Source organism: Bufo bufo, chromosome 5, assembly GCF_905171765.1.
Source record: "Bufo bufo chromosome 5, aBufBuf1.1, whole genome shotgun sequence".
Lineage (NCBI taxonomy): Eukaryota > Metazoa > Chordata > Amphibia > Anura > Bufonidae > Bufo > Bufo bufo.
The window spans coordinates 383,153,740-383,176,788 of record NC_053393.1 but is presented as its reverse complement, the minus strand read 5'-3'; the positions used below and the strand labels follow the sequence as shown (position 1 = coordinate 383,176,788).

The 23,049-nt window shown below is 41.9% G+C and overlaps 1 protein-coding gene across 1 annotated transcript; it reads right to left on the bottom strand.

Moving 5' to 3' along the window:
* Positions 1–333: 333 nt before the first annotated feature.
* Positions 334–11,936, bottom strand: EDN1 (endothelin 1). The gene is made up of 5 exons (XM_040433289.1): positions 11,560–11,936; positions 7,762–7,927; positions 2,903–3,058; positions 2,659–2,769; positions 334–1,342 (listed from the first exon to the last, which is right to left on the bottom strand). Exons 1-5 carry the CDS (start codon positions 11,618–11,620, stop codon positions 1,201–1,203), a joined length of 636 nt encoding a protein of 211 aa, XP_040289223.1. The 5' UTR covers positions 11,621–11,936; the 3' UTR covers positions 334–1,200.
* Between the last annotated feature and the right edge of the window lie 11,113 nt (positions 11,937–23,049).

Sequence of the window (23,049 nt, the reverse complement as noted above, 5' to 3'; positions counted from 1 at the left end):
TGAGTGACCGTGAGAGAGACAGGGAGCAGAATCTCCTGTTTCCTACATGTACTGTGTATGGGAAACATTGTAGAGCTAGTCTCTATGCACCAGCTCAGAGAAAGCTGATAATAAGATATGGAGCCTGCAGAGGGGAAAACTGCTAAAAAATTGTCATATAATGGCCAGATATAGTGTTATTCATCATGTACACATGACAGCTTATCCTGAAAAGTTACCTGAAAGTGATGATATTTATTTCAATAGAGTATGGACATTTACTTCAAGCTATTAATTCAACTAATGTCCTCTTTTTCAAACAAAAAGTTACAAATTGTGTTTATAAGGTTACAAAATATTTTATTTTAACATTATTACTGAAGGCATGAAGCTCTTTTTTCATACAGAAATACAAACATGCATAGACCAATATGGCCTATTAAAATGTATATTTAACACAGTAAATATAGTCACTTTTACAAATAATATAAATATTTTAAAAAATATTCACATAATAAATTTAGATAGAAGATAGCAGATAGAATAACTGCTATGAAAACCCAGTTTTAGCTTGTGTGAGCAGCAGTCAGTGCTACCCTCCGCTTACTATGACCACATTAACCAGCCACTAAACAAATCAGGGATTATTGCATATTAAAGATTTGATTAGCTCCAGTGAAAAAGATCGAACCAAGACTGAAGACATAAGGTGTATTCACGGGACAAGCTAAAATATAGGCAGGAAGGAAGCCCTTCAGAGGAAGTAAACCTGAGGTAGACTTGTATGCGATATGTAAAACGCCCTAAAACAATGGCATAGCTTTCATAGTGTATCTGCAATGCACATACATCCATATGCTGCAGCATTTCATAGAATAAGGCATGTAGATTTCAATATTATATTCCAGTGTTTTACTGTCAGTGTCAGTAGCAATGAATGTTGTTTGGCAGGTTATTTTAAAATTCTGTTCTAATGCAGACACGTCCCCATGACATTTATCTCCAAAACCAGCAGCATTATTTCAGCCCAGACTCCTGCCTTTCATCCATCTCACATGTCCATCTTGAAGCTGGATGGTAGTTCCAGATCCTTTGATTTAAATCTTCATAAATTAAGTGCACTTAGCCACCAAGAAAAATAAAATATGCACACTGAAGGCATTCACTGACAGTAATGTCTCCCACACTATGGAAAGAAGGTGACAGTTCTCACTTCTCCAACTATGAAGTTGTGATTGTATGTTTCCAAATTCCTCTCTTTCTATGTGCCCAAGGATGTGTCTCATCTTTCATCTCTTGAAGCTTCTTCAGTAGCCTGGCAAAGACATATGATCTCTTTATGGCTTGTCTGATGAATTCCGTTCTGCAAAATCAAGTTATATTACAAGTTTATTTCATAGCAATGGAAAGGGTTTTAACAAATTGTACAACAATTTCTGATGTTCTACACAGATTATAGTTTTGAGCTGAAGCAACATGTTGTTGCATTGAATGAAGAAGGACTTTCAAGAAGTATTGTTTGCCCAAACTTATCAATTCATCATCAGGAAATTCACTAATAAACCATGTACAATGGCGTGTTGGGCGAGCTCAGCCTAATGTAATGATGTCTTTCACTTAGCAATCTTTTGCTTGATTCTGTAAAAAAGGTTATTTTAATCCATATGCAAATGAGCAGTTAAGTGCACCAAAGGTGGGCCAAAGCCACTCTGTGCACCCTTGTTCCTCCTGTCTCCTTTGCCCGCCCCTCCCTTTCCTTGATTGACATGACCAGGTTCCTGCATAGTCATCTTGCCTGGCCCTCTAAATCAAGAAGAAGTAGAAGGGCCTGGCTGAGTACGCATTATGAACAAGGGTGCACAGAGTGGTTTGGTTCCGCCCTCAGTTCACTGAACTGCTCATTTGCATATGGTTTAAAAGTACTTTTTTTTCCAGAATGAGGCAACTGTTCACTAAGTGAAAGGTATTATTACATTTAGCGGAGCTAGACCTACAAGCTATTGTGTCTAGTTTAATATGCCTGGTGGTAGACTCCCTGTAAACATCTTCTGCTATGTCACTGAGATATGTCAGAAGATTTCATATGTAGGGGTCTGTGGCCTTGGACCTCCAATGATAACTAGAAGGAAGGGGTCACAGCGATCCTCTTGGTACCAAATCCCCTTGCCTTCAGATTTTCAGTCTGTAGTGAGGGATCTCCTATTGCACGTAAACTTTCCAACTAATCCAGCTTACTGTATGTAGACATCTATAAACAGTAGAAGGAACTCAACAGCTATACATTTGTAAGTCAACTGCAGGACCTATCAACCTCATACAGACATATTTTGCACCTGTGCCCATGCATTGAATAGGTTTGTGCCATTTTAAATACTTTAGAGCAAATCTGGGTGTATGAATATAAAGTAGTCCCGGGATTGTGTCTTCTCCATGCTGACCACTGACTGATCTATTATGGAACCGAATGTTCACTTGCTTGCCCACAGTTAAGATTTTGTAAAAATTGCAGAAGGACAAAAAAAATCTGAATCAATAGCGAATACTCTCATTATTTGATACTAATAAACACTGACCAATGCTAGGGGTAAACGTCTTTGCAGTTTGCTATTTATATGCGAATAAGATACCGTTGGCAAACAGCTGATAATCTGTCCGTGTATAACAATCTCGTTCGCTCACCTTTTAGCGTCTGTATGAAGTTTCTGCACACACTGTCCTCCCAGTAAGAGTCCATTGCAGACTTTGGCCTTCTGAACCCGCTGTGTTTCTTTCACTATGGAAGGTTGGACACTGTGTAAGAAAACAAATCATGGTAAGGAACACCTTTTCTCCACACATGCTTCTGAGATAAAGGCGGCCTCTGCTACAGGTGTACTCAGGGCTCGCTCTGTCATTTTTTCAGACTTAAAATATTTGCACACACCTGAGATCTGCAGCACTTTGGCAGAAGTCCAGACATTTCTTGTCCTCACCCTTGGCACAGATACACCTGCTACCAGACTTCAGAACATTTTCTGTCTCCATGTCCTGCAGTGAACGTTTCAGACGAGGACCTCCAAGTCCGTAAGGCACGGTTTTTCTATAAAATAAATGTTGCGGTCTTGAGTGTGCAAAACAGCCAATATCGTAACATAGAAAGTGCATAAATACCACTTCAATAATAGAAGCTGAATCCTCCATATTGGAGCAAAGGAAGAACAGATGATTGACTATGCTGATGGTGATCCCTCTACATGTTTTCATGCCATTAATCAATATGACTCTGGTTTCATATTTCAATACATATCTCACATGGCAAATGTCAGCGTGTAGAGAGACTCCCCACACAGTGCGCGCTACATGTAACCTTTCTACAAAACAACCTTAATATTCGGCTTTTTTAATTACATACAATTTCACAAATTGCAAGCCTCGGTTTCACAGCCGCATACCAGTGAGTTATACAGGTCGCAACCTGCATTTCAATTAATAGCTTGTTAATGGTTCTTAAATCACAGTTTAGGAGTATTTCACTGTAAATGCCTGAGAGGTAAAGAGTAAGGCAAATATTTACAGCTTAGCATATTACGCTATCAGTTTGGGCACATTATACATAGTTACCTCTATTGAAAACTCTCTAATGCACTTCCATTAGTCACACTTTGTACTGGGGAGCGCTAACACAAGCACTCAAATCACAGTTCCTTTCTGGAACATTTAGTAATTCTTCAGTCTTCTATCCTTCAAGATGTCTGCATGTGTGTGCTGGGCTACAGCAGATGTGCATTTGTGGGGTTAAATGATAGAGAAATCACTATCTCTGGGTGATGCTTAAATGCTATTTAATTCCTTAGGTGTTGGCTACTTGGCTGGCTTTTAGCTCGGCGCCACTATGACACAGTTATGTTCACTGGCTCCAGGTGGACTGAAGTCCAATATTCACCTTTTGTCATTTACGGTACATTGAAGATCTGCTTGTTCAGGTTAGCTCCTGTGAATAAGCCCAAGCCCATCACAATTCGATGCACTAAGAGTATGTTCACACAAAGGTATTTTGGTCAAAATCGTTGCCCATTATCTTTCTTTGGAGGCCGCGCCAATGGTTGAGGTTTTTTCATGTCGGGTTTTCCAGACCACACCAAGTACATTCATATCCATTCATGGTTTGGTTACCACATGGACTCCTCAGAAATCCATGTCGGGAACATGCTTGTGGTTTAGCTCTATTGAAAGGAGCTAAACGAAGATCATTTAAAATGAAAGAATAGGGCAGAAACTGGAGCGGTCTCTGCCCTGGAGTATGCGGTGGATCTTGACAAGTGAACATACCCTACGGCAGGGGTGGCCAACCCGCGGCTCGCGAGCCGCATGTGGCTCCTTGCATCTTCATTTGCGGCTCGTAGGGGAGTGGTCCGGCCAGCTCTTACTCTCCTCTGTCTACATATGCGGCTCGCAGGGGAGCGGGCCAGCTATTCCTCTACTTTGTGCTTGTCTCAGCAGCGCTCTCCAGTGGCGGGGGGGGCATGGGGGCGGCCCGCCCTGGGTGTCGTTCTCAGGAGGTGCCCGAACACAGAAGCAATGAGCGCTTCCATCAATACAGATGGAAGCGCTCATTGCTGGAGCTCTGGGAGCTGCGGTCCTTTCACTCACCACTCAGTGCTCCTCCCCTCCTTCAGGCCGGCGGCACTGTGAATGGTGGAGCAGGAAGACTCCTCCCCGCTTCACCATTCAGCCTGCAGACATGGATCGCACTGCCTGCATGTGTGGGCGGAGCCTGTAGCCCGGTAAGCTGCATAAGCTTCACCCACACATTGCTGCAGAGCGATCTGTGCCTGCAGGGGAGAGGGGTATGTGAGCTTCAGGAGCGGGACAAGGTGAGTAGTTACTGTGTTTTTTTGTTTTTAATACAGAGGGGTCACAGAGGACTTTATTACTATGGAGGGGGCACAGAGGACTTTATTACTATGGAGGGGGCACAGAGGGAATTACTACTATGGAGGGGGCACAGAGGGCATTACTAATGCGAAGAGGGCACAACTGGCATTTCTACTATGGAGGGGGCACAGAGCTAGAGGGCATTACTACAATGAAGGGGGGACCGAGGGCATTATTACTGTGAAGGGGGCACAGTGGGCATTACTACTGTGAAGAGGGCACAATGGGGATTTCTACTATGGAGGTGAAACAGAGGGCATAACTAGCACAGTGGGCATTACTACTATTAAGGGGGCACAATGGGCATTATTACTGTGAAGGGAGCACAATGGGCATTATTACTGTGAAGGGAGCACAATGGGCATTATTACTATGTAGGAGGCACAATGGGGTTTATTACTGTGAAGGGGGCACAATGGGGTTTATTACTGTGAAGGGGGCACAAAGAGAGCATTAAAACTGTGAAAGGGGCACAGAGAGCATAACCTGTAAGATGGCACAATGTGGGCATAACTACTGTGAGAGGGCACAATGTAAGCATAATTACTGTTAGGGGGCACACATTTGTACAAAACTACTGTGAAGGTTGTGTAATAAGGGCAATACTACTGTGAGGGGGTACAATAATTTTTAAAGTATTGGGGGGGGTGCCAGCTCAGATAAGACCCCCAAATCCTCATCAGATCCACAAAATAAGCCCTCCCAGTGCCCACATAAGACACCTAAAATCAGACACCCCATGCTCACATCTCCGCTATGTCAAATCACCCCCACACACATAATCTCAGAATGGGGGTGAGAGGGTAATTCGAGCATGAGGGTGTCATCTGAGCATGAGGGTGTCATCTGAGCATGGGGATGTCATCTGAGAATGGGGCGGTCATCTGAGCATGGGGCGGTCATCTGAGCATGGGGCGGTCATCTGAGCAAGGGGCGGTCATCTGAGCATGGGGCGGTCATCTGAGCAAGGAGCGGTCATCTGAGCATGGGGCAGTCATCTGAGCATGGGGCGGTCATCTGAGCATGATTGCCAGAAGTCTCACTAAAGATGTCTACACTACAGGTAGGAAAGGTGGTTTAAATACACTTTTAAAAGTTTGAAAACTCAATTGCAGTAATACTGTCGTGTGCACACATATTTGTGTAAATGTATAACTTGTGGCTCCTGGCAATCATCCTTTTTTTTTTTTTGGCTCTCTGTGTCTGTAAGGTTAGCCACCCCTGCCCTACGGCTACACATGTGGACTGTCTGGCAGATATTCTGTGTGGCTCTTTGTGCATTTCCGCACCAAAAACCACATGTGATTCGGTATTGCTGCAGATCTCACCCTTTGCATTGCACAAAGAATTGACATGCTGTCTGAACGGCAGGTCAATTTCTGCACAGAAAGAAAAAGCAATGTGTACATGAGATTTGCCTAATTTGCTGGTACTGGATTACGCTGCGGTTTTTCCATATGGAATTACTGTGCATAATCCACATATGCAGGTGCCCTACGAGCTGATTTCTATTTCCAAAAGGGTAGAAGATGTATGAATTGCAAACCATTAGGCAAAATGCACACGATCAGGATTGCGTGCGGATTTTCTGCGCGGATTTGCGTGCGGAAAATCCGCACCGTAGGTCATGTACATTGTATTCTATGAGAATTTAAAATTCTCAATGCACACGAAGCAGATTTTTTTCCCCTGACCGAATTTTCTTCATTCACTTAGTAAAATCTGCATGCTGAAAATCCGCATGAAAATCCGCATCAATTGGGCGGATTTGCATGTGGATTTGGTACAGATTTTAAAATCTGCACTGCAGGTCAAAATCCGTGCGGAAAAAAAAAATCAGCATTGTGTGCATTGAGAATTTCAAATTCTCATAGGATACAATGTACATGACCTACAGTGAAAATCCGCGCGCAATCCTGATCGTGTGCATTTAGCCTTAGACTATAGATGAAGTTAGGAAACTGCCATGTATATGAGCAGAATGAGTTTCAGTAGCAGAATCCTGGACGTCCTACAGTTCAAGTTAATAAAAACTCCATTAATGTCCTTCAGGATTTAGCAGAAAAATATTTAGTTCTCCGTATAAAATCCATCTATAGTACCACTAAATGCCGGGATAGGTGTGGGGTTAGCAAACAACCATAAAAACATATCCCAAGTAAGCTTCTAGTATATGAGAGAAAGCAGATGAATTGGACAGCCTGGGTGTGCCGAGTGGCCATTACCTGCTGTCAATTGTCAGGCTACCTGATGTCTTATGACGCGGTATTGTGCAACCACTCCAGTGCTTTCCACATTAGATAAATTGGTTTTCTCCAGTAACTTTTCTTAATTCTCTTAAAAGCATCTTGCACCAAGACCAAGGATGATACCATCACAAGTGTATCTCGTAAGAGGAGATAATTGACGTTTCAATGGGAAAAGTCATGTACAACTGGTCCCCAAAAGTTCCATAACTTAATTCCAAAAATTGGAAATATAAATAAAAATAATAATAATAATATCAGCCTAAGGCCTCATGCACACGACCGTTCTGTTTTTTGCGGTCCTCAAAACGCGGATTCGCAAAAAACGGAAGCTGCCCGTGTGCCTTCCGCAATTTGCGGAGCCCATTGTAGACATGCCTATTCTTGTCCGCAAAACGGACAAGAATAGGACATGTTATATATTTTTTTCTTTCGGAGCCACGGAACAGAGCAACGGATGCGGACAGCACACGGAGTGCTGTCCGCATCTTGAGCGGCCCCATTGAAGGGAATGGGTCTGCACCCGAGCCGCCAAAACCGCGGCTCGGATGCGGACCCGAACAACGGTCGTGTGCATGAGGCCTAAGGCGCAAAAAAGAAACTGAAGCAGTATATCACTTACTCTGGCGTGTTTATCCAGATAATGTCTAGGTGGCAAAAGTAGACACATTCTTTATCCATGAGCGTTGAACAAGAACAGCGTTTAAATCTGCGTGGCCTCAAGGGGGCGCCAGAAGAAGGATGAGCAGCTGCAGCTTCTGCTACAGAGGGATCCTCAGAGGATGACCCTGCAAATAAGAAAAGGATTTTAAGTCCAAGGCATAACTGAAAACACTGGGATAAATGCACACTGTAGGTATAAATGAGAGGACACAGAGACCCTCACGTGGTGCTACCTCAGGATAAGAGACGGGAGCTCCAGCTGGAGCGTATTGTTGTGCAATGCCCTGTATACATTCCTGTCATGATAATAGCAGCAGGCAGGACTGAACTTGTCACCACATACATGATTCATACAGAATGTGGGTCCTGCACGGCGTGGACCAGGAGAAGAGGGCACTGCTTATCCAGGGGCAGGTTCCCTACTCAACGGCGGACACGCAGAGTCATGACACATGTATACATATACATACACCATATATAACACACATAAATACACCAGATACATGGTACACATGCTTAAATACACCATATATACACTACACACATACCACCCAACTTTTTAAAAGTCTAAGGAGCTAAACTATGGAATGGAAGCGATCATCTCCAGCTGCCGCTGTAATTTTAACAACTGGATCTGGAGAACCTGAGGGAACTGGCTGAATCCCATGCCTGAGCTTATCTCCTCACTGCTCATCACCACTGGTCTGCCAGCAGGAGATGGAGCTGGGGTAACAGCAGATCAGGATCCTCAGCAATAATGTCACTTCTGACACATGTTTTTTCTGCAGTGCAGCTGAATGAAATGTTAACATAAAACATGTCACTATTGGTGTATAGGAGTCCAATAACCAGTTATCTGCTGAGCCTTCTGCTGATCTGAGACTCCGGATTATGTTCTTTTCTTCATTTTATCATACATGTCAGAAAATGGAGAACTGTGTTTAATAGGTATGTATATGTCACTAGCATCTGACCTCACGTCCATGGAGCCTGCGCTTCTCTAACTCTCACTCTACATGAGCTTCTATCTACTTTGTATCACATTGTATCAGTAGTCTACATAGCACTCCTCTCACACTATATCTTATATCTTCTCTTCTATCATAATATAGACATATCTATTTATATATCTTATAATCCATGTCTCGTATCTATCTATCCTCTCTCAGGCTGTATCTCTATCTATCCTCTCTCAGGTTTTATCTATCTATCTATCTAGTCTCCCTCTATATCAGGTTGTCTCTCTATCTATCCTCTGTCAGGTTGTATCTATCTATCTATCTATCTATCTATCCTCTGTCAGGTTGTATCTATCTATCCTCTGTCAGGTTGTATCTATCTATCTATCCTCTGTCAGGTTGTATCTATCTATCCTCTGTCAGGTTGTATCTATCTATCTATCTATCTATCTATCTATCCTCTGTCAGGTTGTATCTATCTATCCTCTGTCAGGTTGTATCTATCTATCTATCTATCTATCTATCCTCTGTCAGGTTGTATCTATCTATCCTCTCTCAGGCTCTATCTCTATCTATCCTCTCTCAGGTTTTATCTATCTATCTATCTATCTATCTATCTATCTATCTAGTCTCCCTCTATATCAGGCTGTATCTCTATATATCCTCTCTCAGGTTGTCTCTCTATCTATCCTCTGTCAGGTTGTATCTATCTATCCTCTCTCAGGCTGTATCTCTATCTATCCTCTCTCAGGTTTTATCTATCTATCTATCTAGTCTCCCTCTATATCAGGCTGTATCTCTATATATCCTCTGTCAGGTTGTATCTATCTATCCTCTGTCAGGTTGTATCTATCTATCTATCTATCTATCTATCTATCCTCTCTCAGGCTGTATCTCTCTATCTATCCTCTGTCAGGTTGTATCTCTCTATCTATCCTCTCTCAGGTTGTATCTATCTATCTATCCTCTCTCAGGCTGTATCTCTCTATCTATCCTCTGTCAGGTTGTATCTATCTATCCTCTTTCAGGTTGTATCTATCTATCTATCCTCTCTCAGGCTGTATCTCTCTATCTATCCTCTCTCAGGCTGTATCTCTCTATCTATCCTCTGTCAGGTTGTATCTATCTATCCTCTGTCAGGTTGTATCTATCTATCTATCCTCTCTCAGGCTGTATCTCTCTATCTATCGTCTCTCAGGCTGTATCTCTCTATCTATCCTCTGTCAGGTTGTATCTCTCTATCTACCCTCTGTCAGGTTGTATCTATCCTCTGTCAGGTTGTATCTGTCTATCTATCTATCCTCTCTCAGGTTCTATCTATCTATTTATCTATCTATCCTCTCTCAGGTTGTATCTCTCTATCTATCTATCTATCTATGCTCTCCCAGGTTGTATCCCTATACATCCTCTCTCAGGCTGGAGGTATCTATCTATCTATCTATCTATCCTCTCCCAGGTTGTATCTCTATATATCCTCTCTCAGGCTGCAGGTATCTAGATATCTATCTATGGAGTGACAGAGCAGGAGAAGCAGTCTCCAGCATTACTGCCCGCTGATCCCACGTGCTCTATAAAACCGCACAGGAGCCGCTCTGTCACCGCATCTCCTAATCCCGACCTCAGCGGCTCCGAGCAGCTGATCCCTCAAGCACAGCCATAAAGAGTCTTAAATAGCCCTGTGCGCAATTACCCGTCTTTATAGGGTGATACACCGCCGCCACAATGCTTTTACCTGTGCAATAACAAGAGAGGGATTACACAAGGAATACCCTGCTAATCTCACCTCAGCCGGCACACAGGTGTCAGGAGTCGGGTATTCCTATTAAATGTGGAGTAATATTTCCCACAATAGTCACAGACGGGTCTGTCTGTTATGTGGAGCAGCATCTAGCGCTATCAGGGTTATCCCACCTGTACAGAGCCAGCGCTCCCCTGCAACCTGCATAACTCATACATAGCCCCGTGCTGATGCTGTAACCTGTGAATGGCATACTTCATAGGAAGAATGCACTGGCTGCTATTCTGTAAGGACATGGTTTTACCAAGAAAAGACTCCTACTAGTCGCCCAGCACCTCCCCTGATCAGGATGGATGGATGGATGGATTAGATAGATAGATAGATAGATAGATAGATAGATAGATAGATAGATAGATAGATAGATACAGATAGATTAGAGATAGATAAAGATTAGATTTACATTGATAGATGGATAGATATAGATAAGTATAGATTAGTTTTAGATAGATAGATAGATATAAAGATTAGACAGATACATATTGATGAGATTTAGATAGATACAAGATTAGATAGATATATAGATATAAAGATTAGACAGATAAATATTGATTAGATTAGATTTAGATGGATAAAAAATTAGATAGATCTATAGATGTGATACAGATAGACACATAGTTATATATATATATATAGATAACTATAGATTAGACTTAGATAGATATATAGATGTGATACAGATAGACACATAGATAACTATAGACTAGATTTAGATATAAAGATTAGACAGATAAATATGGATTAGATTATAATTAGATAGATAGATACAAGATTAGATAGATACATATTGATTAGATTAGATTTAGATAGATACAAGATTAGATAGATAGATAGATAACTATAGATTAGATTTAGATATAAAGATAAAACAGATAAATATTGATTAGATTAGATATAGAGAGATAGAAGATTAGATAGATATATAGATGTGATACAGATAGACACATAGATATAGATAACTATAGACTAGATTTCGAGCCTGCCCTCAGAGCCCCAGCCTTACCTGAAGCACAGGTGCCTTGAAGAAGAGCCAGCAGCAGATAAATCATCATCTCCAGATCCATTGTTAATGTATAAAACGGGTATAAAAAGTAATCCCCAAATGGTAAAAAGAATAAATAGAAAAATGGAAGCGCAGTCTGTATTAGCTGCAGCAAGTGTCCCAGTCCTGGAGGATGAGCGCCCCGTGCAGAAGCAGGGGTCAGTTCAGTGCTGCTTGTTCCTGAGAGCTCCCGAGGTGACTGAGATGCTGCCAGCTCCCTGCTCCTTCTTATATCCAGCCGCCATAGAGTTTGTAAACAGCCTCAATTCCTCTTATCCGTGCACATTGTTATTGTGCTATTAGTCACCGAGAAGCAACGTGCAGACTGAGATAAGGGGAGGCTGGAGAGGAAACCTGCAACTTCACAGAGGGAGACGCCGTCTGACACCACCGGGGGCGGGCTCCATCAAATCCGCACTGACGTCTCTCTGCCACTAGAGGGCGTGAGGCGTCTGCTCGGAGCCGTCCTCTAATTACAGCTACTGGAAGAACTGGAAAGGTGCACTGAGTGCTCTCCATTAATGACTGCTGTTCTTTTCCATCCAGCACCTTACACAATTAACTGAGGATTATTATGGAATCTGACACCTCACTGTGTGTTTTGTCCTTGTATTCAGACAGCCTGGACTGTATTCACAAGCTGTGTATCTGTGCATCACATTGAAAAGCATTTCCCATAAATTAAAGGGGTTTTCCAGGTGGTTAATATTGATGAGCTATCCGGATACCTGATCAGTCGGGGTCTGACACCGTGTATCCCTGCCTATCAGCTAGGGGGCGCTCCTGCAGCCTCCTCACACTTTAAGGGTACTTTTACACTTGGGTTGTTTGATTCCGGCAGGCAGTTCCGTTGCCTGGCAAACTGTATGCAAACGCATGTCATTTTTTCTGACTGATCAGGCATTTTCAGACTGATCAGGATCCTGATCAATAAGAAAAATGCATTGCAATACCAGATCCGTTTTTCCGGTGTCATCCGGCAAAACGAATCCGGTATTTTTTTTTCCCACATTTTTAAAGGTATGTACATGCGCATCAATGATCCATCAATGCGGTAATTTTAATGTCAGTGTTCCGGAATTTTGGACGGAGATAAAACTGCAGCATGCTGCTGTATTATCTCCGTCCTGAAAAGGCAAAAAGACTGAACTGAAGACATCCTGATGCATCCTGAACGGATTGCTTTCCATTCAGAATGCATTAATATAAAACGGATGCGTTTTTTTCCGGTATTGAGCCCCTAGGACGGAATTCAATGCCGGAAAAGAATAACGCTAGTGTGAAAGTACTCTAACAAGTACAATGTATAGCAGCTGTGGTTGGCATTGCTGTTCAGCCCCGTTCATTTGAATGGGACTGAGCTGCGCCTCCATGAAAGTGAAGTCAATAGCCTCAGAAGAGGTCTCTTCAAATAACTGATGGGTCTGGTGCCCAGTGTGAGACCCCCACCAAGCAGATTTTGATATCCTATTCTATATTAAACACCCAGAAAACCTTTTTTAAAAATCACTTGTATATAGAAGTTCTTCATTTGCCCTTTTGCTAAATGGTTCTAAATTTTAGTTTGCCATTTCTTAGTTATCACTCAAACCTAAAATCTGCCTACTATGCCTAGGCAACTAAAACTAGACAAATCTGCTGCTCAATATTCTAAGAAATTTGGGTTAAAAATCTTGTGCTAAGTTTTTAACTTAATTTAAAAAAAAAAATTTAATACCCTATTCCATAGAGAATGAATGGAGCCCAAGCAAGCAGGCACCCCTGCCATCTTTGGGGGTAAGTTGAACTTTTGGCATCACTTCCTTTAAAAGGTGACTAAGTTTTGGTAAAACTTTTGATATGTCATAGAGCCGCATCAAAGGTTCTGAGGGCTTAGACCCCACTGATCGCTAGAATGAGGAGATAAAAGCGCTCGTCTATCGGGCTCTCCTTACTGCAGGGGACAGAAGCAATACGGGCTCGTAGAATTTCTATTCCCTTCCTCTCCTGCAGCACTTCTCTCTCTTCATTCTAGCGATCAGTGGAGATCTCAGCGCTCAGACCCCGCCAATCAAAACCTTTTGCATATCAAAAGTTTTATAAAAACTCAGTGACCCTTTGATGGACTTTTGCATGGGCTGAAATAAACATTCATTCCTAATCACTGGCCCACATAAAAAGCCCTCCGGTGAGCCAACAATCAAGCATAAAATGATAGCATCAAAATCAAGCATAAAACAAATTTAGAAAAGTTTATGATTGGTTTTCCTAATGAACAGTGAGGGATAATGATAGTCGCACACTGATGTGTTAATAATAGGATAATGCACATAGTGATGTAATTATAACTGGATAATGCAGACAGTGAAGTAATACTGGTGGGAATGAGCACACAGTGATATCACAGTGCAGGGGTAATGCACACAGTGATGTCACAGTGCAGAAATAAGGGTATAGATATAATACACACCCTGCACCCCGAGTAACCATGTGAAACAATTTAAAATTAATAATGGAAACACATTCCGTTTTCTAGAAACAGATGTAGCTAAGCAGGAAATGATTGGATTTTTAAAAAGTTTGACAGATGAGGTCAGCAGAGTGGTTTTTATGCAAGAGTTTTTTTTTTCTCTTTTTCACATACAGGTGAAACTCGAAAAATTAGAATATTGTGCAAAAGTTCATTTATTTCAGTAATGCGACTTAAAAGGTGAAACTAATATATTAGAATATTGTAAAAAGGTTCAATATTCTAGGCTCAAAGTGTCACACTCTAGTCAGCTAATTAATCCATACCCCCTGAGCAAACGGTACCTGAGCCTTTAAATTGTCTCTCAGTCTGGTTCAGTAGGAATCACAATTAGAGATGAACGAATCGAAGCTGACGAAGTGGAATTCGTTACGAAATTCAGGAAAAATTAGATTCACACTGAATGCGAATTTCCTCGCGCTTCGTAGTAACGAATCGTATTTTTCCTAAAATGGCAGCTGCACATATGAGGACATGGAAAAAGGAAGTCTGGGAAGGAGGGATCACCCTTACTGACATGCATGCAGCCAATCAGCAACCAGCCAGCCCTGTAATGTCACTGCCCTATAAATACGGCAGCCTTCTTAGATTCTGCCATTCACCAGTGTACTTAGTGCAGGGAGAGACATGTCTGCAGGCGCTAGCGACAGTGATCAAAAAATCATCATTCTACAAAAAAAAAAAAAGATTTACAAGTGCAGGGAAAGATTATTCAAGGTGTAGGAAAAGGATAGGGAGGAATAATTCCACTGCATTTCTGTTAAACAGGGTTCATTCGGGGAGATGACAGCCTAGGTAATAGGGAAATTCATATTAGACCTTGCAGCACTGACTGGGCACCCAAATTGCCATTATACAGCTCTGTCATTCCAGCAAACCATTCTTATTAGGGTGCAAGTGCTGTTTGATACAGCCATTAACAGGGTTTATTACAAGGAAATATTTCTATGGCTTATTTGCCCTTGTGCGGTGCAGTTATCTGTAGTAAAGGCTGTTGTGGGGTGTTTTAGCGGAAAAAGAAAAAATACATTTGCCGCTCTGCGGTGCAGTAATCTGTAGTAAATGCTTTTTTTTCGGGTGTTTTAGCGGAAAAAGAAAAATATATTTGCTACTCATCATTGTGCCACACCAACAATTCGACAAAAGAGACCGGTTTCTTATGGCTACCTGCATCAGCTACTATTCTGATGCTGCCACCCACCTGTTGCCACACATCTGATGCCAAGTGCTCCTTCTTTCACCCACCATCTTCATAGGGTACTGGTATTGCCACCCACCTCCACACTATGTCACAGTGCTACTCTGTGGCCTCCTCATGCTGCTTCCACCACCACACTCTGTCATTGTGGCACTCTGTGGCCTCCTCATGCTGCCAATACCTCCACACTCTGTCATTGGGCCACTCTGTGGTCTCCTCGTGCTGCCGCCACCTTCAGACTCTGTCATTGTGCCACTCTGTGGCCTCCTGATTCTGCCGCCACCTCCAGGCTCTGTCATTGTGCCACTCTTAGCCTCCTGATACTGCTGCCACCTACAGACTATGTCATTGGGCCACTCTGTAGTCTCCTCGTGCTGCCGCCACCTTCAGACTCTGTCATTGTGCCACTCTGTGGCCTCCTGATTCTGCCGCCACCTCCAGGCTCTGTCATTGTGCCACTCTTAGCCTCCTGATACTGCTGCCACCTACAGACTATGTCATTGGGCCACTCTGTGGTCTCCTCATGCTGCTTCCACCTCACCACTATCTCATAGGGCCACTCTGTGGACTTCTCATCCTGTTCCTACCCTCCCAACTTCATGACTGGGCCACTATTTAGCCTTTTTGGCTTGGCTGACATAATCATTTATTTGACCCTTCTTCTGATCTGTCAGAAGGAAGATAAAATGAGACGCACAACGGATCCTGTCTGTGTAGCAGCTGTAAGGCCTGTATGGTCCCATCAGAATTGGCTTATGATTTCGTAGCCAAAAGCAGGAGTGGGTACAAAACACAGAAGACATGCAAATATTCCGTTCACGTGTCATCTCTATTTTGAATCCATTACTGTTTTTTTTGCATTAGCAATACTGATGGATTACTGACCAAATGCTGGCCGAGTGAAGGTCGGATTCTCCACAGACAGGATCTGTTTTTTGTGAGTTATTGTTCTGACGGATCAGAGAAAGGGCAAAATAATCAGTGACGTCAACACAAACGTACTGCTGACACCCTCTCCACTCTGTCGGGGGGCTCTACTTGTATAAGTGTTTACTAGAACAGGTTCTGTAGACATCTATGTGGAATTAGCTGACGACGGTGTAAAAGGAGTGCGCTTCTTCTTGGTGCTAACATTGACCTGAAAGGCTGAGTTCATACTTGAGTTATTTGGTCAGTTTTGGCCCCTTTGACTGCCGAAATAAGTGAAGTGTGCAGTGATTCTAAGTGCGACGCCTGTCATCTGCATGTCATACGGACTTGCAGTATTATTTCACTACCAAAGCAGACTCTATGCATGTTACTGCAAGTCACAGTGTTCTACACCACTATAAAGGCTCTCTGCAGCCAGGAAATAGCCTTTTTTTAACGTAATTCACCACTAATTTATTCGGATTAAACCAAATTTTTCCCAAAAAATTTGGCTAATTGGTAAATTGAGTTTTTGAAAAATTCATTCATCTCTAATCACAATCATGGGAAAGACTGCTGATCTGACAGTTGTGCAGAAAACCATCATTGACACCCCCCATAAGGAGGGAAAGCCTCAAAAGGCAATTGCAAAAGAAGTTGGATGTTCCCACAGTGCTGAATCAAAGCATATTAATAGAAAGTTATGTGGAAGGGACAAGTGTGGAAGAAAAAGGTGCACAAGCAGTAGGGATGACCGCAGCCTGGAAAGGATTGTCAGGAAAAGGCCATTCAAAAGTGTTGTGGACTTTCACAAGGAGTGGACTGAGGCTGGAGTTAGTGTATCAAGAGCCACCACACACAGACGGATCCTGGACATGGGCTTCAAATGTCGTATTCCTCTTGTCAAGCCTCTCCTGAACAACAAACGTCAGAAGCGTCTTACCTGGGCTAAAGAAAAAAAGAACTCGTCTGTTGCTCAGTGGTCCAAAGACCTCTTTTCTAATGAGAGCAACTTTTGAATCTCATTTGGAAACCAAGGAACCAGAGTCTGGAGGAAGAATGGAGAGGCACACAATGCAAGATGCTTGAAGTCCAGTGTGAAGTTTCCACAATCTGTGTTGATTTGGGGAGCCATGTCATCTGCTGGTGTTGGTTCACTGTGCTTCATTAAGTCCAGACCCAACGCAGCCGTCTACGAGGAGATTTTGGAGCACTTCATGCTTCCTTCCGCAGACGAGCTTTATGGAGATGGTGACTTAATTTTCCAGCAGGACTTGGCACCTGCCCACACTGCCAAAAGTACCAAAACCTGGTTTAATGACCATAGGATTACTGTGCTTAATTGGCCAGCAATCTTGCCTGACCTGAACCCCAGAGAGAATCTATGGGGCATCACCAAGAGAAAGATGAGAAACATGAGACCGAACAATGCAGAAGAGCTGAAGGCTGCGATTGAAGCATCCTGGTCTTCCATAACACCTCAGCAGAGCCATAGTCTGATAGAATCCATGCCACACCGCATTGAGGCAGTAATTGATGCAAAAAGGGCCCAAACCAACTACTGAGTACATATGCATGATTTAAATTTTCAGAGGTCCTACATTTTTCTATTTAACATCCTTTTTTTTTATTGATTTCATGTAATATTCTAATTTTATGAGATTATGACTTTGGGGTTGTCATAAGCTGTAAGCTATAATCATCCAAATTAGAACAAATAAAGGCTTGAAATATCTCGCTTTGCATGTAATGAGTCTATCTCATATATTCTTTTTACCTTTTAAGTTGCATTACTGAAATAAATGAACTTTTGCACGATATTCAAATTTTTCGTTTCACCTGTATAGTTTTTATTAATTGTCAGCCTTTTGAATTTATCTTCCTGTCCGTCAGACAAGTCACACGCTAAATTGGAAGTTGTATAGAGAGCTGCTAATTCACACATCTGCATGTAAATGCATGGAGGCTTCTCAGAGCTGGTGATAAGGTAGCGGTCACAGCGACAAACATTTACCTGGCATTCGTGCCACTAATCCATTGAAATACGGTACAAAATAGTCATTATAGAAATTGCTGTAAACAGGGAACAATAAACTGTATTCAACTGTGCAACCAAATCTGGAGAGTAAAAGCTTTAGGTTTACCGTTGTTAACCCTTTATTTCATAACCGGATAGATTACACCTCATGCTGTTGGAATGCATTTCATAGCTTTAATAGAAGCTCATCTTCTGCTTTTAAGGGGTTTGTATGAGATTTAGGGCTCATTCATACGACAATATTAATGGGTCCGCATCCGTTCCGCAATTTTGCGGAACAGGTGCCGACCCATTCGTTTTAATGGGGCCGCAAAAGATGCGGACAGCACACTGTTCCACGGCCCCTCAAAAAATATAGAGCATGTCCTGTTCTTGTCCATGATAGGCAGTTCTATCATGGGGCCGGCCATGTGCGCTCTGCAAAATTCGAAACGCACATGGCTGGTATCCGTGTTTTGCGGATCTGCAATTTGCTGACAGCAAAACACTTATGGTTGTCTGAATGCACCCTAAGGAACAAGGATGCCATAGCACATTTGTAATTTGCAACTATTAGAGCTCCTTTATAATTAGTGAATTTTCACTTTATATAGTACATTTATCAATGACTTTTGACATTGCTCTCTTCATTTGCCGCCCTTTTTTTTCTTTTTTTGATGTTGAGATACCAGTCATAAATGTGGCTGTATGATTTTCTGGCCAGATCATGGATCTTTATTGTTATGGGGGTTCATTTTCATTTTTGGCCCCTTTTTTATTCACAGATTTTAATTGTTTTTCACGTATTTGGTTTGTGTTCTATGTTTTAATTGCTTATTTGATTATTACTCAGGGTATGCATGATTATTTGCATGTGCTTTTGCTATAGTATCTCTATGGAGTTCTTCTTGCACATAGACTGCACCCAGACTTTCTGAATCTTAATGGTCAGTGCAAAGTGTGCGTTGTAGTTGTGAGAAAGCAGATACTGCAAGCTGGGAGCGCCTGTTAGAGACTGTCCATATTTTGCAAGACCACGCCAGGTGAAGGAGATACCGTGGCTCTATATGCAGCTTAGCCATCATCACAGATGCCACTTTGAGGAGACTCCAGCCAAAGTGATGACACCCAGGGAAATTGGCTGCAAACAGGTGGAGAGCAAATACCTAATAAAACAAAGGGTCAGCAACAGCAAAAACATTATAGTCAAATCAGAATCCAAAATCAATCCAGGGTCAATCCAGGAAACTAAAACAAGTAACAAACGTGCAGGGAAAGAGAAGTAAAAAAAAGCCAAGTTCAATTTACAAAACCACAAAAAAGCAACACACCAGGGAGTACAATACAATAGTTAGCAATGGGCACTGTAATTAGCCTGTGCATACACTCCCTGACTGGTTCACTGACCGAGTCTCTAGATTGGCTGGTAAGCCAGATTCAAATATTGGTCACTGATTGACCAGACTGCAGGGCATGGAGGCACATTACACCACGAGGCTTAACTTAAGCATAACTAAATAATAAATAAAGACTAAGATACCTATCTGATGGAAGAAATGGCCGCAATGCTTTATTATTAGTTACCCAATAAATTAATTATTAATTACCGTAATCAATAGATCAGAATAAATAAATAAATAATTAACCCTTAAAAACCATATCATTAACCATTAAAGACCACAATCCACTCAGCTAATAAAGGATGCAACAGAAAAATAAAAAAATTCAAAAATTTTAGGGAGGGAGGGCGGGCGCAGATCGGGTCCTCTTCAGACTAGCACCCAGTCAAGTGGTGCCATATAAAGGGGTTAGTTTCCCGCCACAACTTGCTACAACAGCTTGGATTTCTCCCCCAGCAACGGATGGCAACCAATCAGCAGAGACCTCCACTACCCAGCAGAATCCGCTTCAAACCAGATTAACCTGGTCATCTTCTCTCAGGTAATTCTCCTGAGGCAATTTTACCTGTTAAATATAAAACAGACAAAGAGGGGGGGGGGGGGGGGGGGGAGAGAACATACAAACCCTTAAAAACCAAATGCCCTACCCAAAAGGTGTATGTGCCCCCATGTGTCCCACAAGCTAAACGCTCTGAGGGGCCTATCCATTTTGTGAACCCCACCAGCTCCAGAAGGAGAAAAGCAGTGGCTGGCAGAACAAACAGTGCCTAGGCAAGTACATTACAGAAATATGTGGGTAGACTCTAGAGTCTAAATTGCATCATTCCAAAAGGTGACTCATTGCTCTTTGCGCATCAATAGTTCATGGTAACAAAATGGTTAAATAATATGTGATAATGGTGTGATGTCATGTTCATAAATACGATGCTCACAATAGGTTTGTGTGGCTGGATTACTATGCAGACGTGCACTAACCCATCTACTTAATATAATCGCCAAGAAGAAAAGCAGCTTTTTATTTGATATCCAGGGACAAGCCTGGCATGGCATGTCTGTGGAATTACCGCCCAGAGGAGAATGCCGATTCCAGCAGGTTCAGTTCCTTTATTGGTCAACATGGAATAGGAAACAAATCTGCAGCATGGTGACGCTTACGTGTGTAACTGTATATACTGTATCATTTAATAGCTGCATAAACTAAAAAGACTAATACATTCCTGAAGCATGTTCACACTTTGCTTAATATGATCTCAGTTGTTAACTATGGCCGTGATTAACAATACCATGAATGGTAAAAATAATACCAGGTAACAAATGACCATCACCAATTTACCGAAAATGCTAATTTATGCAGTTTTTGTTGAGCTTCTACTACAATTTGCATTAAGCCATACAAACTTTGCATTGTGGTTGCAGTTTCATCATTAAAATCAATAGGGAAAAGGGTCAGAAAAGTGCCAAAAATATGCCACAAATAGGGCATGCTGTCTGCTGTAATAAATAGGAGAAAAAGAGGATATGATATGAAGATACAACTGGTCAGGATCAGAAAAACATGGCTGCTATTTTCCAAAAACAGTGGCCCAGCTGTACACAGGTTATGGGCGATATTACAGCTCAGACCTGTTCATGTCAGTAAAGCTAAGCTGAAATACCAGGAAAAATCGATAAACTGGATCCGATGATTCATTTTAATATTTACATCTCAACAAACATGCAAGTAAATTTTGCTACAATGAAAACTGTTTGCCTGTGGAAATTGACATATCTTAAAGTATTTGGCCAACCTAGCCTCAGAATAGAATAATAAATGTCAGATCGGTGGGGGGAGGTCTGGGTCCATAACCAGGCACCTCCATCGATCGGCTAGTAGCCTCTGGTGCTACTGTACTGCAGCTCAGCTTCTATTCATATTAGCTAGGCAGCATAGTAGACAGAGTAGACAGAACCGTCCTCTGTTCACTGTAGAGTTTCTGGTGCCAGCCGCTGCTCGAAAGAGCTGATGATGGTGAGCTATCCTAAGGATGGGCCATTAATATTTAAGTACTAAAAAAATGGTACTTAATATTTAAGTACTTCAGTCAATGGTATCACCAATGACTGAAGTTGTCAGACTAACCTGATTTTTAAGAGGTGAGTAAAAGGCTTGACAAAGGGGCAGCTGTGGATATTGTAATTTTGGACTTTGCAAAAGTTTTTGATACTGTCCCTCATAGACGTCAAATGGGTAAAATAAGTCTATAGGATTAGAAAATGTAGGATTTAATTGGACTGAACACTGGGTGAAGGACTCTTTCCAGAGGGTTGTGGTCAATGATTCCTATTCTGAATGGTCCCCTGTCATAAATGATGTATGCCAAGATTCAGTGTGTTTATTAACCCTTTCCCCATATACTGTGGATGTTGGATCTTTAAAGATGGCGCAGTAGACACTCGCCGCCAGTGTCGGTGATTGGAGTCAACTCTGTACATGGACATTTAACCCTGCATCTCATCACAAATTAAATGCCTGGTCCAGCAGCCCAGGGCCCATCAAGACTGGCGTAGCACATGCCATTCTTTATAAATCAGGGCCTAAATATTCATAATATAGTTATATTATGTGATTCCAATATCTGATTTTGATGGTACAGTGTGGTCCAATTTACTCTTAAAGGATATGCCCTACGATATGCCATAAATATCTGTTAACTGGTTCTGCTGTTTCCATAACCCTCATAGACTTGACTAGAGAGAGCTGTGCACATCATTCACTTACTGACTCTTTGCGGCCTCCAGCAGTCTTGAGATTGCAGACCCAGATAGTGGACACTGAGGTAGGACCCCCATCTACCAGACATTTATGCCACAAACCCCTTAAACCGCTTTCACCATATTTGTGTATGGACCATATACAGATTAGTAAAATAAAATAAAAAATATGGAATGTACATTTATTGTTTAATGTTACATTTCTTTTTGTCTAATAATTATGAGTTACGTCGACCTGATTCAGATAAAAGAGAACACAGTACTTTTGTACTAACAATAGCATATTTTGAGAGCTTTACAGGACTTCAGCACAAGAGAATGCAGACTGCATTCCAGGTTCCTCTGTCATCATCCTTAAGGGAAATTCTATTGCTTACGGATTTACTTATGATTAAATACCAACATAAGCCCAGATATATCTAACTCATGCTAGTAGTACATGGCAAATGCTTAGCACTGCTTCCTGTCTTAAAGGGGTTGTAAAGACAAAATTTCCTACTACCAAAATATCTCATGCTTCCTATTGCTTCTCACACATTGTAGCTCCTGGTAACAAAGTGAAGATGCCACACACTTCAGGGCATAGAAGATCCATTGTGATAATGTAAGAGAGTTGAAAATGCCCCTCTAACTATAGGTTAGCATTAATCTTGTTACGGTGGCAGTA

Bases quoted from the DNA above. Each gene is read 5' to 3' on its own strand.
- EDN1 (XM_040433289.1), bottom strand. From the start codon at position 11,620: ATGGATCTGGAGATGATGATTTATCTGCTGCTGGCTCTTCTTCAAGGC. The intron at 3,059-7,761 runs GTAAGTGATATA...TTTATTTTATAG, and splicing joins ATCTGGATAAACACGCCAGA to AAAAACCGTGCCTTACGGAC. The intron at 2,770-2,902 runs GTGTGTGCAAAT...TTTCTTACACAG, and splicing joins CAAAGTGCTGCAGATCTCAG to TGTCCAACCTTCCATAGTGA.